Here is a 19,968-nt window from a genome sequence, read left to right on the forward strand (position 1 = left end):
TTTTTTTTTTTTAAAAAAGGAAAGGAGTTTTCTACCCTAAACAAAGGCTGTGATCTAACCTTACATAAACACCTACCTCAGAAAGTGCTTGCACGGAAAATCTACAGGTGAGAATTTTAAAGCGTTTTCAATGTTTTTGTACTTGTTTTTGGTTATATTGAATTATTGCAGCTTCTGACCTGATTGTTACGATATTGTTTGGTCAATTAAATTAATAATTCAACCAAATTGTTATAAAATCAATAACTAATTTGTAATCCTTACGATTTCCAACATAAATTATTTTAAACAAAAACAATATTACGTACTTAAGTGTCATATCGAAAATTCAAAAATTACAAAAATTCATCGAGTAGAAAGTTATTTAAAGTTTATAGGAATTTTTACGGAAAATTGAGTAAAATTGTATTTTTCTTAGATTATAAAGTAGACAAATAAAGAGTTCGCATCCAGGGGACATAACCCAGAACGTATATTTTAGATTAAAGTTCATGGCGTGCAATATTTGTTATTGCTGTCTATCAAGACTTTGTTTTATCAAAAACAGTGGCAGTTATGAATTTTCGTAATTTTGGGATATATTACTATTTTTGGAATGACCATTAAGTACGTAATATTGGCTTTGCTAAAAACGACATATTTGCAAAGTCGATTTGTCGACTCTGTCTTAACAAGCACCGAAATATTGGTGGGAAATTGGTACCCCTGATTTTTTTTTATTTATATCTCTTTTTCAATTTTTTTTCAACGGATTATTATCGAATGGACACTAGTCTCCCAAATTATATATATATATATATATATATATATATATATATATATATATATATATATATATAATGGTACTCCTGTCCTCCTGCACTTACTGATCCGTGCTGAAATAATAACGTTATTATTTAAAAAGCCATTCTTAACATGGGGATGGAATGGTGTTTTATACCTATTCTATACTTTAACATTACAATTGAATAAAAAAAAAAACCCAACTTTAATTAAACTTGCAAATACGATTTAAAAAATAGCGCAGATCAGTAAGTGCACTAGCACCCAATATTTAAATATTGGTGGGGGAGGGGGGGTACTCAGTTTCGTATGTAACGTTCCAGTAAATCGATCCACTTATTATAGAACCACTCGACGTTTTCAGGCCAAATTTTACGAATTTAATTTTTTTTTTTTTTTTTTTTTTTTGCTTTTCAAAATAATCGGTGCAAATGCACTTACTGATCCGCACTATTTTTTTTTTAATTAGTATTTTCCAGTTTAATTAAAGTTTTATATGTTTATTAAAATACTCTTCCATGTTAAAAATGGCTTTATAAATAATAATGTTACTCTTTCAGCATGGATCAAATAAATGCACTTTATTTGGTACTAATTGCACTCACTGACTACACTTAATCTTTAAAAAAGGCTAAACTCGCAAAATTTGGTCTAAAAACGTCGGGTGGTTCTAAAATGGGTGATCGATTTTCAAGCACGTTGCATTAGAAACTGAGCACCCCCCCCTCCCCACAAATACTTAAATATTGACATTTAGAAAGAAAATTATTTGATAGACTGGTTTCCATTTGTAAAAAATTGAACAAAGACGAAAATTAAAAAAAAAATACAGGGAGGGGGTTCCGCTTCCATACGTGCGGCCTAATTTTGTTTGGTTTTACTCATTCGTCGGTGACCTATTTGCGTTAAAATTATATTTAAATATGACATTCGTTTACTTTTCAGCAATTTCATTTACCCTAAATAGCGACCATGAGTAAAATAATCGGTAAAACTTACGGAGTATGTAGTGTTTACTGTTTTACGCTTGTTGTAAATAAAAGCACGGAAATTTAAATTTCGGTCCGTTTTTAATCATTTTTTTTTTTTTTAATTGTGCCCCCCCCAAAAAAAAAAACGAAAGTAATCGAAAGAATAACATTTCAACAATCGTACTTTTTATGTCAAAATATATATATATATATATATATATATATATATATATATATATATATATATATAAGATAAAATTTTATTAACAAAAACGAAATAATTAAATTTTTAAACGAAAAAAGTCAATTTGGTACCTTTTTGGTATTTTTTTTTTTTTAAGTCCAACTCGCCGGTCGGTTCGGTTCACATTGGAAATGTCGACTTTTCTACGTTTTCGGGTACGTTTACAACGAATAAACACCCCTACATCCCGATGTTAAGAACGGTTTTTGGAATAGACATCCCCAAACCGCCCCATGTTAAGAACGGCTTTCGAAATGGACACCCCCTAACCTTGTCAGCATACCCGAAAACCTATAAAAGTTGATATGTCGAATGCGAACGATGAGTTGGACGTAAATGTACCAAAGTAAAAACAAAACGAAATTTAAATTTCCGTTCCATTTTTACAACAACCGTAAAACGGCGCATACTCCGCAAGTTTTACTAAATAATCTGCTTATTTACTTCCTGCAAATGTTGAACGCAGATTATTTTATAGAGTCACTATTTACGCTAAATTAAATCGATTTAAACTTTTGGAGCTTCTACACTATCAGATCCAAATTTTGAAGTCGATAAATAGTTTTCAGATATAAAAAATAGATCATGTTTCCTACTGATTTTTTTTTTTTTTTTTGTCAATTCTAATAAATTACAATGGGTAATCGTGAAGAAAGAGAGAGCCTGTTTCCTCCATTTGACTATAGGTGGCGTTACTGTCTGCCCACTCAGTTACGGAAGCACAAAATGTATATAATGCCACCCTTGAAATAAAAATAAATGTTTTTGTTATATTTTAATTTTAAACATTTTTTTTGCAAGCATAAACTAAATATTTTTGCTATATTTTTCTTTTAAACATATTTATGGGTACAACCGTTTTTCCGCGAGTATTTTTTACGCTCTCATAATAATAATAATAATAAATCAACGTTTTTTTTCTTTTATCTTTTTTATGGGACCCCCCTTTTTTCTTAATTTTTCTACACTTATTTTACCTTTTCCGCAAGTATATATTCGAAAAAGGATATTGTAAAACCTGAATCTTACTTGAAACTACTATTAAAAAATAGCGCCGTACAATAAGTGCATAAGCAAACTTTTCAAAGAAAAATATTTCAAAAATATTTAGTTCATGCTTGCAAAAAAAAAAAAACGTAAATGTTTGAAAATAAACAAGCAACAACACGTAAATGTTTGGAAAAATAAGACTTAAATGTTTGCAAAAAAAAACAAAAAAAAAACATGTTTAAAATTAAAATATAACAAAAACATTTATTTTTATATTTCAAGGGTGGCATTATATACATTTGTGCTTCCGTAACTGGGTGGACAGACAGTAACGCCACCTATAGTCAAATGGCGGAAACAGGCTCTCTCTTTCTTCACGATTACCTTACAATGTATATTCCAAATTATGCAGTCGAAATTACCCTGAATATTACTGAATTATTAAAAATAACTTTAATCGTGCTAAATTGGGGCCATCTTGTTTTTATAGAATAAATCGAAACGGAAAATTACCTCCCTGTTGAACTCTTGTGTCTTACATAAGCAAATACGATCATTTTCTTCAAATTTTATTTTCTTTAATAAATAATTTTCTACCTTATCGATTTTCGTAATTTTTGGATATAATCATCTTTAAAATACGAGGAATACGTAGATGCCATTGTTTTCATATGAAATTCAGTATTACAATCTCCGAAATTTCGTAATGATAATGTAGAAGCGCCAACTATACAACTAACCCTAAATCTGGATGACCACCTGGACCTGGGGTGAAGTTTTTTTTTCTTTTTTTTTTTCTACCACTACACACGAATTGATGCTGGAAGTGATTTTTTTTTTTTTTTTTTTTTTTTTTTTTTATGTAAACATGATTATTTTAAATTCTTTTTCTTTAAACCTTCTTTATATAATATATATGTTTGTATGTGTATTTTACAGTCTCGACAACAAAACGAAAAGGTATTAAAAACAAAACAAGTATCTAACAAATAAATGTTACCAAAGGCAAGATGGGCGCTTCTGCATTTATCAACCCGTGATTTCTACTAAATTACACGGGTGTGCTTGGCAAATGACGGGTATAACCAGAAACGGCTGAGCGAACCTTATTACAAAAGACACATTGTTATACCCTCCACCAGCCTCTCCATGTTAAGAATGGCGGTGGCCACTGAAATTTCTAAAATAATGTATAGGGAAAAAATGTCTTAATATCCAGAAAACTACTTGTCGACTGTTTCCGGTTCTTCCAATGATCTGCCGAACACATCCGAGTAACCTCGTAGAAATCACGGGTTGAGAATTGCAGAAGTACCGCAATATGTTATTTTGTGAGTTAGCTTATTTTAAAGCGTTTATTTACGTTAAAGCGCAAGTAGTACGGAGACTCATGTTAGAACAAGAAAAAAATGGCTGACATGAGACGGTCATCTGGGCAGTCACGATAGTTGCTAAAAAATTAGGCAAAATACTGGTAAAAGTATATGATTTTTGGTATATGACATCTGCGTTTCGTGACGAGTACTTACATAATATTTTTCTGTAGTTTTCTTTATAATTGTATTCTTTATTTACTTATATTAAAGACAATATCTTAATTGACTGTTAATTTTGCATTAAAAAAATTTCTTTGCCAATATACGCTATTGAAAACGTCATTATTTTCTATAATAAAACAGATCTATGTATGGGTATGAAAATTTTTAACAGATAAACTCATAAAATACCGGTCACATAATACTGAAATTAACAAAAAATAGTAATCATACACCAAGTATGGTTTATGAGTAAAATCTTTGTTTGAATGGATGAATAACATTTACAGAAATAAGTTGAAATGAACATTTTGCATTTCAACTTGTCGACATATTTATATTACTTTTTCGTATGCGCAAATTCAATCATAGCTTAAAGTGGTTTCATTTTAAATCTTTCTTAGCTATCTGTTGATAGCTCAAACAGTAGGGAATGCACATGGAGTGCTAAATGTTTTGGTTTCGATTCTAGATGATGACACTCAAGTCATTATTTTCAACTTTTGAAATCAGCTCTCTCTCTCTCTCTCTCTCTCTCTCTTATATATATATATATATATATATATATATATATATATATATATAATATTCAATAGAGAATTGGCTCTGTAATAATAAATACGAAATCTGCATGAATTAAAATATTCAATATTTTACGACAGGACCAGTCCTCCCGCACGTATCTAGTGAGCTATAAATTTGTAATATATTTCGAGGTACTTATCCAGTTTACAACCCGATCTCTGACAACTTCGCGTTGGCGGCAGATTACGTAAGCAGCCGGTAGATTGTCCGACGATTAATTCAAAACGTGACACCCCCTCTTCGTCGTGTGAAGAATGACTTTCTATTTATCTATCTAAATTTTGAAGAAGCACTCAACCGGAAGATGTCGACATGAAGTTGCTGGAGATTGGGCCATAAACTAAAGTAGTTATATTACAGATCCAGTTATAAAAACACCGCAAAAATGCTGATTTTATTAAGTAGCTAAATTATTATTTGAACAAAAAACAAACTGAAAAACATTGCTGTTATGTCGAATTCATCTATAAAAAAAAATAAACAAATGTTGCTTCTATGTTAAACAAACGAATTGAAATATTGAATTTCAAGTAAAACAAATGGTACCTTTTTCCGATATAGGAATGAAAGGAAGCACTCTCATCCTCAAGAGTTCCCCCCCCTACATTTGAATTATCTTATAGAGATCATTTCACCCTGCAAACTTTCATTATTGGAGTTACAAGATTGTAATTCAAATTCAGCTTCCTTCAGCCGGTCACGAACAGAATGATAGACCTGGGTTACTCAAAAATAACTACTGGTCTTGACCAGATTGCCAGATGTAAAAATTATTGAACAGAACGTCAGATGTAAACCGTTCAGCATTGTATTTGAGTATGAGATTCAAGATAAACGGACTAACATTTAAGTCAAAGATAATAGATTTATATCTGAACGTACGCAGACGATCGCCATCCTTTAAAAAAAAAAAAAAATTGAAAAATGGATTTTTCAATTTTTTTTTTCCTTTTCAGTCCATAGATGGACTTGCAAAAAAGGTCTTTCTGATCGTTTTTATAAATACTACAAAAAGTCCAACAATTTGGCAGTTAAATTGACTCCAGCAGAATTTGGAGAAACTCCTTTTAAACGACCAATTGAAAACTGGGCAATTTTTTGCGGTTACTTCTACACTTTGTTTAATGACAGGATGATGAGGGATCCAACAATGTTTTCCAAAGTCCTCCCGGGGTACATGGATGGTTTCAATAATGTCCATTTATTTTTCATACTCCCAGAAGATATTTATATAGTCTTCATAGAGCACCGTTTCTCCAGAGAGTCCACCACTCTCACCAGAATCTTCAAGGAATGGACATAATTCGACTTCACCTGAAATATCTTGGTCTCATCCCAAGACAGATCGATGTATCTCCCCTCCTTCATAACAATAGTTTCTTTAAACTTTAATTTTGGTTTCATCATATGACGACAAATTGGAGTCTCTGTCTGTACCAATTGAGTTGAGAAAAAATGACTCAACCCCACATTCGACTGAGGATTTCTCAAGAAATGGTCCCCAAGGATCAGGAAACAAAGGGACAGCATTTAATGCTCCCTCGATAAGATAATTTGAACACTTGGGTAGCTTGCAGATTGAATGAGTGAAGGAATGGGTGCCGTGCTGTTTATCAACCTTCCTCAAACCTTTCCCTAAAAAACAACTTATTTGTCTAAAAGGAATGATACTATTTGCAGTTGGCCAAGCAAATCCGTTTAGAAATTTAATTGGGTTAAAATTCTTCAAACACTGAATCAGATCCAAACCTATAATATGGTTCAAGTTATTATAAATTGGACTTAGACAGAATCTGACTTCTTTTATGTTTGTGACAATTTCATCGAAGCAAGGGATATTAAAGTACAAATTTAATCCATCCATAAGCAATACAGCAAAGGAAAAGTCCTCAATTTTAACGATACTTCAAGTTGACAAAGATTAATATTTCTTTGCATCTTTAAATGCACTTATGAGCATACTAACAAGTTCTGAGTGTATACTCTCGAGAACCCAATTTTTTGTACACGGTACTGGAAAAGAACGAACATTGGCTGCCAGTGTCTATAAGATAATTCAAATGTATGCGGGGGAGGGGGGTCTCCTCTTTTCCTTTACTGATACATGCAGCGTCGGACTAACACATTCGTCGTGGATCAGTGGTAATAAAGTCTATTCCACAAAGGATTGAGTAGAATTTGGATACATGGCCAAAAAATGTGATTAAGCCCCACACGTAATGCACAGGTAAGAAAATCCCATTAACCCCCGGACAATCCGCCTCTTTGTGTGAACCCAAGCAGTTTTTACACAAATTGAGAAATCAAGCTCTGCTGTTTGCTTAAGTCTTTGAATGTAGAGCAATCCTTCGCTCCATGTTCCATTTTAGTGAACAATTTACAGGATTTATTGTTACTTCCAGAAAGGTTGTTTTTATTTGGGAGAATTTCTTTGCTTTGCTGTAAGGACTCCCTAAAAAGCTTTTCTCCATCTGCTGCTTGTCAGCCAAAATGGTGAGCAATTTTGGCACACAATTTTCCCGCTTTTTTAGGCAAGGTTCAACTATATTAAATTCAACAATTTCTGGAGCATTCTCAACTATCGCTCTGAGCAATTTACATCTAACCCTGGTATGGGACATAAATTCCTTCTGAATCTCGGTAGGAATCCTTTTGAAATATCACATGAGCAACTAACTTTCCTGAAAAACCTTCCTTAAAAAAATCTCCATTGAAATAATGATCTAGTTCAGTCAAATCAACTTTGACGCATTCAATATAAATTCTCAATTAATCAAGGTTTGCAAAGGTGTTGGTGTAAGGTCTTTCGAAGTTGTCTTAATGTCGAATTCTGAGATAAGTTTGAAGTCTTTTCTACCTAACTTGGATTTTAACAGAAGCAATATGTCTGCTCCATCTTCAAAAGTGGATGTATAGAATTTAACAAGTTTGAGAAAGGTTCAGATTTTCAAATTTGTTCAAAGGAGGGGGATTGTTTTTGAAAACTGAGCATTCAACTTCCAATCTCACCATTGGAGATTTTTTTTAACTGGCTAATCTCTTATTTCTCAGTTTGAAACCTTCTTCTAAAATGTAGATATATTCTCTCGTACACTCTGTGCAAATGCCAAATTCTCCTAGCAGGTCGCAACACGTTCATCAACCATACATTTAGTCAATATCTGGTCTAGTAAACTTTAATAATATACGGCATAAACACGTTGATACACAGGTTCTTACCAGATCACCCCTGGCCAATACCAAATGGGTGATCATTTGAAAATACTAGGCGCTGTATAGAATGGCGGGACAGCAATGCTGTCAAAGGAAAAGTTAGGCCCCTCCATTAGTCTGGAGACCCTTGGGCAAGGTTGAGAACCCACTTTAGCCTCCCGGTCAGGGTAATGTGGGTTCTAGAAAGCAGGTGACTGATGTAATATGGAAGCAACCAGAAATAATTCTGTTCATGGTTTCGTATCTCATTGTGCTGGTCACCATTCGCCCATGTATGGAGTATTGTTGTCACATTTGGGCTGGTGCATCTGTCACTAGTCTTTTGCTCCTAGACAAGGTTCAAAAGAGTCGCCAATCTGATAGATCCTAAACTGTCATCTAAATTTCAGCCTCTGTCCCATCGACGAAATGTTGCATCCCTCTGCCTGTTCTACAAGTACTTTAACGGTAACTGTTCTGACAAACTGCAAGCACTTGTACCCCCTCGATGTAAATACCCCCGACAAACCCGACAAGCAGCTAAATCCCACCCCTTCACAGTAGAGATCCCTAGATGTAAGAGAGCCTTCTACTCCAGTAGTTTCTTCCCCAGAATTGCTAGACTTTAGAATTCCCTTCCGGGTTCCTGCTTTCCCAACTGTACTGATATGCAGAAGTTCAAGTGTAATGTGAACCAACATCTTGCTGCCCAACTCCCCACATAGTACCCCTGTAGCTTATGTCCCTGATAGTAGTCCCCTACATCAAAGTGGCAACATGCCTTGTTTGGAGTGAAAATGTAATAATAAAAATAAAAAATAAAAAGATCCCTCTGGGTACAATGGTCAGGACAATCGCCCAGCATGAGCACTGCTCAGACAGAAAGAAACTGCAACATCTCTGTACAACTGCAAAGAAAACTGTGGCAAAAGCATTTTGGAGAAAACAGCATGAATAGGGGTGTGATGATGAACAGTAATGAATGCCTCGAGGGAGAGATAGATGGAGTCATAGCTGTTAATGCCTGAACCAGGCAGGACATCACTTAAATGACTTAAACCTTCAGTCAAATGACCATCTTTTAATATCAAATATATAAGCTTTTATTGCCAATCGAGACACATCAACCACATTCAATGTTGCGATGACTTTTTTTTGGTTCTAGTTTTTTTTATTTTTTTTTTTTTTTGCCTCCACCATACACTCAGTCCTTATGAGAGGGAGCCACTTTGAACTAACCCGGCAAGTTTAATAAGCTTAATGTAGAAGCCGAATCAATTTGTTGTAATATTAGGTTTAACAATTCAACCCTTAACAAGTACAGACTGATACGAATTATCGAAAATGTATCGCAACAATTAAATGTTTAGGAACTCAATAACTTAATTTCAAATATTTATTTTTATATTTTTTAACTTAAAAAACAGTTCCAAATAATATTTGCCCCCCTGACAAAGATAGGATTGAACCTAGTAAATGACTCCTGTTGGTTTGTTAGCACTTTTCTCATTAACCACCCCCTTAGACTTTTGAAAAATTTTGAATGAACATTAGTCATGATAAAAGTAAATTTTTACCAAAAGGAATTTTCCAGGATAACTCTGGTTGCTCCCCTAGGGGTATTATAGGGGTAAAGTTGTCCCCAATTTTTCATCCGTTCATTTGTTCGTACTTTTCTCAATAACCATACCTTGGATTTTTTTTAAATTTTGCACAAGCATTAGTCATGGTAAAAGTAAATTTTTCACTCGTGAAGGGGGACTCCACATGCTCATTTTAATTTTTAAAATAAAACCATTCAAATGGTTTTATTTTTATAAAGGTAAAGTTTTAAACACTAAATAAACATCTCGAACTCTGTAATTTCCTTTACAAGTTCCCAACTAGGAATTCAAATTCCCCCACAATGGGGATTCATTCACAGAAAGCATGAGTTTCTGAAAATGCTTTCTGCAGGAATAACATGGGGGGGGGGAAAGGTCCCTAGAATTAGAGACGAATGTAACGCGTCTTTTCATATCAAAACTTAACTGGAAATCGATTTTGGCATCCTTAAACGGATGTGCGTCACACACATGCGTTTAAAGGAGGAAAAAACGTTCAACGGTAACTTCTGAAATGTAACAGCAGAAATGTTCCAGCCGATGCAAATTCCAACAGTTATGCTAATGTTATTTTTAACTTTTCTTTCAAGGTAAAAATTGTAAATATGAATATTGAAAATTATTTCTGCGTTGTAATTCAGCTTTTAAACGTATTTTATACATAGTTCAAGTTAAAATTTAAACATATATAAATATATATATAAATATATATATATATATAAATATATATATAAATATATATATATGACAAAAGTCTCTATTCTGAATTTTAAGATGTTGATCATTTTACCGTTTATTTCTTTAAGTACATTGAAATGCACAATTCTTGACAGTACCTGTTTCGTAGCATAGAATCATTCATGTAATTACGTCAATTTTTTAATTTATTCCACCCTTTACCCATCAGAAAAAAATAACTTTAAAAGAAAATAAAGGAATATGGGCATGATTACAAAATCTGTAAATTAGAAGTTGCAATTCCCATTTTTCAGTTTGTTGCACCATCTTTAATTTTTTTCATATATATATATATATGTATATATATACACAAGGCAAATGCAATGCAGCACGTGCATTTTTGTATGTCCAAGACAGACTTTTTTGCCAGACTTCTCCGGGGAGTTACTATTTCTTAGAACTGTTTATATACCCCCTAGATTATAATATGTACCATTTGCGAAGGGACGTTGCGTCTAGATTTATTTTGATCAACTTTTATAAAATTTGTGCTCTTTCGTTGTGTTTGTTCGGCTTTTTTGTATAAAGTGAAACTAAGGTGAAACAATGTGTGTTCCTTGGCTTTCTCGTCCAGAAAGCAAATCAGCTTTGATCAATGTGGTGAAAGCCGTCATATTAGACAATTGCTATTCATTTGGACACTCCCCTTTTTTATGGGGAGCTGCTTTTCCACCAACAATTTGGGGAAACAAAATCAAAAACACTACCGCGCAGCCAAAGTTGGAAAAAACTGCCTCGCAGCAAAACTTAAGTGCGGGATTTCATTCTCTCTATGGTGTGATGTTTGACCTCATTAAATTCACGCACTTGCCATTTAACTATTTAATCATTAAATTAAAACGCTTTTCATTTCTCTCCCTTCGTAGCAGAGCAGTAAGATGCCAGATTGTTTCCACACTTTCTTTTCAAACTTTGCCTCAAGGCTTGGAGTTCGAGCCTAACTACCTACCAAAACATTTTTTTTCTGCTTTTACACCAAAAACGCATGGGCAACGTCGGGCACCCTCGCTAGTGTGTGTGTGTGTGTGTGTGTGTATATATATATGTATGTGTGTGTGTTACTAGTGAGGGAGGGGCTTTGCCTGGGCATAAAATATGCTTAAATATGATATTTTAATTTGTCTAGATTCAATATATATTATTATAGTCGTGATTTCAAAAGTAAAAAAAAACAACAGTATATAGGTGCCATCAGCTTGAAACAAAACCGAAACTGTAACATTCAAAGCTGGTAACGTTACCACTGTACCAATGTGACATGCATATAAACCGATTAAAAATAAAATAAGATGAATGTACAAAATGTTTAAGGATTTTTTCGATATTGTTCCATTTTTGACCCATTAAAAATTCTTTTAACCGGCTAAAGACCCATAAAAGAACAGCCCATAAAAAAAATCCAATCATTTGAGATCCCTGGCGCCGCTCTGTGACTTTTAGATTCAGAGGAGGTAGTTTGAAAATATGGAGACAGAGCCTTTTATATAAAATTATTAATGAACAAATTGTTGAAAATGTAAGCATAACTGTTTATATTAACATTATGTATAGCATTCGTGTTTAGAGTTCTATGGTGACTGAATTTACAGTAGAATAATCGACTTAATTAAAAGGAAAAGTCCTATGACTAAATTGGAGTTTCAAAATCATTAAAAAAAAATTGTCATACAAAAATTATTTTGAAGCAATTAAAATGTCAATTAGTATATATATGGTTAGAATTGTGTGGGGAAATTATTGTTCAAATTTCTTTTGTTCAGGCTGGAGATGGGGTGCCATACTGGATACCAGGCATTTACCTACTATCTCGTATATTCCAACCGAGAGATCTTTTTTTTTTTTTTTTTTTTTTAAAGATTCTAACCGTCCTTTAAAGTGTAATTGTGCTAATCTCTCTTGCACTTGGCTTACTGTGTATATTTGCCAGGTAGTTTTCTGGTTCGTCTGTGCTGCAAAATCAAGAAAGAGGCATTAATTTCGGTTACGCCTCTATTGTATCAATAAACAAAAAATATCTCCTTTTTTTAAAGAAAGAAAAAAAAAAACTCCTTCTGCAGTATTGATTTTTTTTTTTTTTTATGTCACAGCTGAAATAAAATCCTCTTAATACTCATGCAATAAACAACTTTAGAATTAAAACTAATGGATTTTTTTTTTCTTTTTAATGCAAAACACGTGCGTGACGTGTTGAGGTCAATTATTTTTATTTTTTTATTTATTTTTTCGCTCGCACTAGATTATGCTATTTGATATCTGAAAAAGAAAAACGACCCCTATTTTAGTCATAAATTGGTTTGATTTTAAAGTGCAATGATTAAATTTTCATCATTCTCCTCATCAGATTACTCTTACTCGCTGACAACAACCGGTGGTGTTCCCTGGAGCCTGGATGACAAGCCTCCTCAGATTTCCAGTACTGCTTGCCTCTTTCGAGTACCTTTGCAATTAACTTTGCACTATCACAACATCCGCTTACCATTGCTTTCTTACTGGCAATGACCGAAAAGATGGAAAAGACTCAAGATGAGCGTAATTACAAAAGGGAAGAAAGGCAAGCGCTGCGACAAAATATAAGATATTTATTTAAAAAAAAAAAAAAAAACAGATCTACGTCTGTTAGAAAAGCGACTTGATGGGAAAGGATGAGTCCTTCTCATAAGGATGATGATGCTGCTTATCCTGATCAAAATGTCTTCTGGTTTTTCACCAACGATTGTTGAGTTTTTGTCTCTGCTCGATCGCTGCTGTTGTATTTAAGACTGACGCAAGTCGAGCTGTAAATGATGAACAGTAGGCAGCTTGATTAGAAACCGCTATCACTGTCATCGTAGATAAGATCTTATCGACCGTCATTGTGAAATGGCACTGCCAATCCACGGAAACACTTTCACTTAGGATGTTGGCAACCTTCATGTGGTACTTCCCAAAAGTACCGGATTTCTTTCTAGAGAGAATTCTGACTAGAAAGATATCGAAGGGTGGGGTGGGGAACCAATACCAACAATAGAATCATGATTCATATGATTAATGAACTAGCAGATTTCGGGGGCAAGGGTATTGGTGAAGAGAACACTTTGCAAGGCTAGTGGCAAAGCCCCCCCCCCTCTACACACCGAATGCAGCTTGAGGGAAGAAATACAGTCTTTATATATGGCTGAGTTGGCCGTTTCTGATGATAAAAAATGTTTTGCTGAGATTTGATTGGTCGGCAGAATAACGATATATGCAGACAGAATTAAATAGTGTTGATTTCTGTAATACATGCTGAACTGTTCAAAGATCAAACATCCGGTTTTATTAAAAGTGTAGAAGCGTAGGGGGGGGGACAACAAGGCCTTCTCCTTAGATAAAGCAGGAAAGCAAATAGCAAATCTGACAATCTCCATGAATTCAGAAAAAAAATCCTCCACTCCAAAAGAATTAATCATAAACATTTTTTTTTCTAGGACAAAAAAAATGTGCTGATTTTTTTATATATATATATATATGTGTGAAATTACTGACGTTATCCTGTTTTTAAATAAACGTTAGCATGAAGCCTCTACATCACTTGGGATGGAATGAGAATCACTACTATATTTATTGTACCCACTTCTCATTTATCCCTTTAATATAATTGGAAGAAGCTGAAACGTTAGAAAACTCACTAAATTAGTGTCTTCTACATATGGTAGTCCTGGATATGACCTTAAACTATATCCGATGGTGAGGTCCCCAGCTTGCTGGCTTTGGGGAGTGTGGAGCCACCCCTTAATTGCCATTGCTCCCAGGTCTACTCTAACCCGGAGTGGTAGTACCTGTTTAGGGCCCCAACTATGGGTTAAATTGAAACCGACTTGAAAAAAAAAACATTCTATTAAAAAAATCTTTCTTCTGGATTCAGCATTAAATAACCTGAAAAGGGTTGATATGCCGTAAAACAAAAACAGGGGTTGTATTACTGTACACATAGATTCGAAAAAGTTGTCAAAAAACAAATATATAACAAATAAATGTTATCAAAAGCAAGATAAGTTACTTTTCTACCTAACTGGATATGTTTTCAGTGTTTTTATTTAATGTAACATGTTTATTTAACTCGAAAAACATACTGTGTTTACCGATGTATTGGAAAATTCAAAATGGTACCCGACTCTCCCTTTAACACGGTAAGTTTAGGAAAAGGTGCTATAAATATAAAACTAGACAAAATACTGTTAGAAACTCGCTCAATATATGTTACCGTGACATAGGTTGACATATATTCGGTGGGTTTTTAATAGTATTTTGTCTAGTTTATTATTTATAACACCTTTTCCCAAAGTTACTGTGTTAAAGAGAAAGTCAGGCGCCATTTTGATTTTTCCAATACATCGGTAAACGCAGTATGTTTTTCGAGCTAAATAAACATGTTACATTAAATAAAAACACTGAAAACATATCCAGTTAGGTAGAAAAGTAACTTATCTTACCTTTGATAACATTTATTTGTTATATATTTGTTTTTTGACAACTTTTTCGAATCTGTGTGTACAGTAATACAAACCCCAAAAACAACTAACCATACCGCCATTAGAAGTCAAAATATTTTAACAGCTTAGTTTTCAAAATGTCACAAAACAACTTATCCGGTATATGTTCACATATAACGACACATAAAGGACGAATAAACATCTTTGTCTCTTGCCATACAAAGAAAAACATACCTTCAACAAAAAGGACGAATACCATTCTATAGGGTTACAATATTTGACCAATTAGGGAATGCACTGGTCCATCTTTGATCTTGTTGGCTGGAAAGTTGCAACGAAAATTCTACCACGAACAACGCACCTTAGGTTTCTTTTTGGCAACCTTTATTCCAGCATGTTTTCCCCATCTTGAAAAGGTTGAACACTGATACAGTTCTGTCTACATCTTGATTATTGATCTTGCCCCTGCTGGGTGCCATCCCGTCTGTCAACCGTCACTCTCAGCCACCTGTTACAGACTGCTAACTTTCTAAGGGGTCTCTAAACTCGTTACGTCATCTATCTATGTAACCAAAGAGCTTTGCTTGGTCTTTTGTCACGTGTCTTTGTTTATTAAAACCAATCCTATATTATTAAACGTCCTTCTAAACATTTTATTGTTTTACATATTTCTGACTTAATTGTTTCTACATTAAATTCCAGTCCTATTTCAAAATACTTTTCCGTTATCAAAACACTTTATTTCCATAACATTATCACCAATTCAAATGTCGGTCACTCCCCTCTCTATCCGGGACATCCGATGTTGCTCGACATAATAGTTTGAAACGATTTTCATTATTGAAAATACTTTGAGTCGACACGTTCCTGTGAAAACTAACTTGCTTTGGGAAGTGAAGAGGAAATCAAATCCAAATAAAGTGAAGAGGGTAGCAATTAGAGGTATTTGCTTGTTAGTGTCCGTCGAAATTGTCTGAATCTCGCAACAGGGTGACATAGAAATTTTGGACCGCTTCGATTATCCCCCTCCCCCAATCCAAAGAATTTTATGCGTATATAAATTTCCTTAAAATAGGATATATTTAAAATTTGAAAGGAACTATGCCCTCATAGCACTCCCCTCCTCCCCCTTAGACTCAGAAACATTTTTATTGTCTTTCCCCCGTTAAATTTAACATAATACACTTTGATATTTTATGTAGATTCTCTAGCCTTTCTTTCTATAGAGAACACACTAACATCACACGCACACACAGACATTGAGTTATATATATCAAAAGATTATACTACTAACACTGGCAGAGCACGATCTTTTGTTTTTGTTTTTTTAAATAAACAGTGTACCCTATTCCAAAATAATGTGAAGAATTGGTGTTCACATCGTAATCTTTGACATTTTTGTAAGTAGTTTAGAAAGTAATTTCTGGTAAGAATTAAATTTTATAGGAAAAGTCTAGTATTATTGTTCGTTTGTGCTCCTAAACGCCAAAGAAAATTTAAAAAAAAAAAAAGTATTTTTCGACCGCGCCTCTATTGTATGAAAGACCTGAATTCTGAAATAAATAGGTTAAGCATTGCAACGCACGCACCAGTTGTCATCACCAATACCACTACCACCACGACTACTGGTGTGTAATATTTGAAACTAAAACTTTAATAGGTTTTTTTTTTTTGGGGCGGGGGTGCAATTTGATCGGGATTCATTCAATACTAGTTGGTAAATAAACACTATCACAAAAATAAAGATGGCAAATGTACAGGGAGTGTGGGATGGGCATGTATTTCATTCCATCTAATTAATGATTGATATTAGTTTTGATTTATTCAAAAATATTCTGTATTTTCCTTCTATAAAACGTCATCGTGCGTGCACACATCATCTTTGCACTGAGGAGCGGTTGATTAATTTAACAAACAAACAACCAACCAACCAACCCCATTCACACCCCGCTGCAATATCTAAAGAATTTAACGCTCCCACCCACACCTCTCGTTCCACGCTTCTTTCATTTTTCTTTCTGCCACCCTCCTCTCTCTCGAGGACACATATCACTCATCTTTTTTTTTTCTACTCCCAACCTATATGTCCTATTCTTTCTATTTTCTACCTCGCACTCTCTTTCTTTTTATACTCTCTACCCCTCCCCCTCACTGTCTCTTTTTCTTTACCTTTCTCCGCACTCTTTTTCTAGCCCCCCCGCACTCTCTTATTCTAGGCCCCCCCGCACTCTCTTATTCTAGGCCCCCCCGCACTCTCTTATTCTAGGCCCCCCCCGCACTCGCTTTTTCTAGGCCCCCCCGCACTCTCTTTTTCTAGCCCCCCCGCACTCTCTTTTTCTAGCCCCCCCCGCACTCTCTTTTTCTAGGCCCCCCGCACTCTCTTTTTCTAGGCCCACCGCACTCTTTTTCTAGCCCCCCCGCACTCTCTTTTTCTAGGCCCCCCCCGCACTCTCTTTTTCTAGCCCCCCCCCGCACTCTTTTTCTGGGCCTCCCCCCGTACTCTCTTTTTCTGGGTCTCCCCCCCGTACTCCCTTTTTCTAGGCCTCCCCCCCGTACTCCCTTTTTCTAGGCCTCCCCCCGTACTCCCTTTTTCTAGGCCTCCCCCCGTACTCTCTTTTTCTAGGCCTCCCCCCGTACTCTCTTTTTCTAGGCCTCCCCCCGTACTCTCTTTTTCTAGGCCTCCCCCGTACTCTCTTTTTCTAGGCCTCCCCCGTACTCTCTTTTTCTAGGCCTCCCCCGTACTCTCTTTTTCTAGGCCTCCCCCCGTACTCTCTTTTTCTAGGCCTCCCCCCGTACTCTCTTTTTCTAGGCCTCCCCCGTACTCTCTTTTTCTAGGCCTCCCCCCGTACTCTCTTTTTCTAGGCCTCCCCCCGTACTCTCTTTTTCTAGGCCTCCCCCCGTACTCTCTTTTTCTAGGCCTCCCCCCGTACTCTCTTTTTCTAGGCCTCCCCCCGTACTCTCTTTTTCTAGGCCTCCCCCCCCGTACTCTCTTTTTCTAGGCCTCCCCCCGTACTCTCTTTTTCTAGGCCTCCCCCCGTACTCTCTTTTTCTAGCCCCCCCCCCCCTCCACACTCTTTTTCTAGCCTCCCCCCTCTCCGCACTGTCTCATTTTCTAGCCTCCCCCCTCTCCGCACTGTCTCATTTTCTAGCCTCCCCCCCTCCGCACTGTCTCTTTTTCTAGCCTCCCCCCTCCGCACTGTCTCTTTTTCTAGCCTCCTCCCCCCTCCGCACTGTCTCTTTTTCTAGCTTCCCCCCCCCTCCGCACTGTCTCTTTTTCTAGCTTCCCCCCCTCCGCACTGTCTCTTTTTCTAGCTTCCCCCCCTCCGCACTGTCTCTTTTTCTAGCTTCCCCCCCTCCGCACTGTCTCTTTTTCTAGCTTCCCCCCCTCCGCACTGTCTCTTTTTCTAGCTTCCCCCCCTCCGCACTGTCTCTTTTTCTAGCTTCCCCCCCTCCGCACTGTCTCTTTTTCTAGCTTCCCCCCTCCGCACTGTCTCTTTTTCTAGCTTCCCCCCCTCCGCACTGTCTCTTTTTCTAGCCCCCCCCCCCCTCCGCACTGTCTCTTTTTCTAGCCTCCCCCCCACCCTCCGCACTGTCTCTTTTTCTAGCCTCCCCCCCACCCTCCGCACTGTCTCTTTTTCTAGCCCCCCCCCCCACCCTCCGCACTGTCTCTTTTTCTAGCCTCCCCCCCCCACCCTCCGCACTGTCTCTTTTTCTAGCCTCCCCCCCCCACCCTCCGCACTGTCTCTTTTTCTAGCCTCCCCCCCCCCCACCCTCCGAACTGTCTCTTTTTCTAGCCTCCCCCCCCCCACCCTCCGTACTGTCTCTTTTTCTATAGAAACTGTTACAGAGGCAAAAACACAATGAAACGCCACATGGAAGCAAGAAAACGGAAACTATAAGTGTAAGTTAACCTGTCACCTACCCACATCAAAACAAAAAAAAAAGTGGGGGATTAGCATCAACAGGCACCATACCAAAGAGTTAGGGGCAAGGAGGATGGAAATACCGAAGAGAGAAAGCACTAGCCAGACCTCTGCTGGATGAGTGCAAAGAGCACTGGGACTTTGGAAAGACTTATTGCCACCCAAATTCCAGTGAAGACCAATGGTCGCTGCTAATGAGAAACTAATAGTATATGGCTGTTGCGATAATGCAAATTTGTCTGATTATCGAAAAGAGTGGAGAGTACTGAAAATTTGAGGAGACTTGTCACTCAGACTCCAGAGAACACTATAGGTTGTTCTCAAAAGTTTTTGATGGTCTGTGTGGCTACTACTCGTGAGTAAATAATAATAATAATAATAATAAACACCTTTTATTAAACATTTGCTATCTATACTCGAAATACTTGAAAGAAAACTTTCAAATAATAACCATTTTATTCTTAAATTTCTTGGAAACACAAAACTAAATCTTTCGTTTATAAATAAGCAATGTTATTAATATACAAGGTGCCTTAAATAAGTTTCCAGACATTTTTTTTTTGTATGGGCATTTTTATTGATAATACACACAATAAACTCTAGTCCCCTTTGAAGTAATCTCCTTCAGCTGCAGGGTCCTGGATATGACCTTAAACTATATCCAGTGGTGAGGCCCCAGCTTGTGGGCTTTGAGGAGTGTGGAGCCACCCTTTAATTGCCATTGCTCCCAGGTCCACTCTGACCCGGAGTGGTAGTACCTGTTAGGCTCCCAACTATGGGTTAAATAGAAACTGATTTGAAAACAACAAATATATTCTATTAAAAACATTTTTCTTCAAAATCTTTGGATTCGGCATTAAATAACCCGAAAAGGGTTGATATGCCGTAAAACAAAAACAACCAACCAACATTCAGCTGCAATGAGCTTGTTTCACAATTCCAACAACTTCTG

The 19,968-nt window shown here is 36.1% G+C and overlaps 2 protein-coding genes across 2 annotated transcripts in view; one reads left to right on the forward strand and one right to left on the reverse strand.

Moving 5' to 3' along the window:
* The window catches only part of LOC145291268 (uncharacterized), a 121,882-nt gene extending 106,291 nt beyond the window's left edge, over positions 1-15,591 (reverse strand). The window contains exon 1 of the mRNA XM_080136882.1: positions 15,328-15,591. Coding sequence (XP_079993008.1) covers positions 15,328-15,352 — 25 coding nt within the window. The 5' untranslated portion in view covers positions 15,353-15,591. The remainder of the gene's footprint in view (positions 1-15,327) is intronic.
* LOC145291267 (uncharacterized) overlaps positions 13-19,968 on the forward strand; it is a 67,859-nt gene continuing 47,903 nt past the window's right edge. Inside the window, exon 1 of the mRNA XM_080136880.1 lies at positions 13-107. The gene's annotated coding sequence lies outside the window, so the exon portion shown is untranslated. The remainder of the gene's footprint in view (positions 108-19,968) is intronic.

This window comes from Euprymna scolopes, chromosome 12 (genome assembly GCF_053919585.1).
Source record: "Euprymna scolopes isolate OS-2025 chromosome 12, ASM5391958v1, whole genome shotgun sequence".
In the NCBI taxonomy this organism is placed as follows: domain Eukaryota; kingdom Metazoa; phylum Mollusca; class Cephalopoda; order Sepiida; family Sepiolidae; genus Euprymna; species Euprymna scolopes.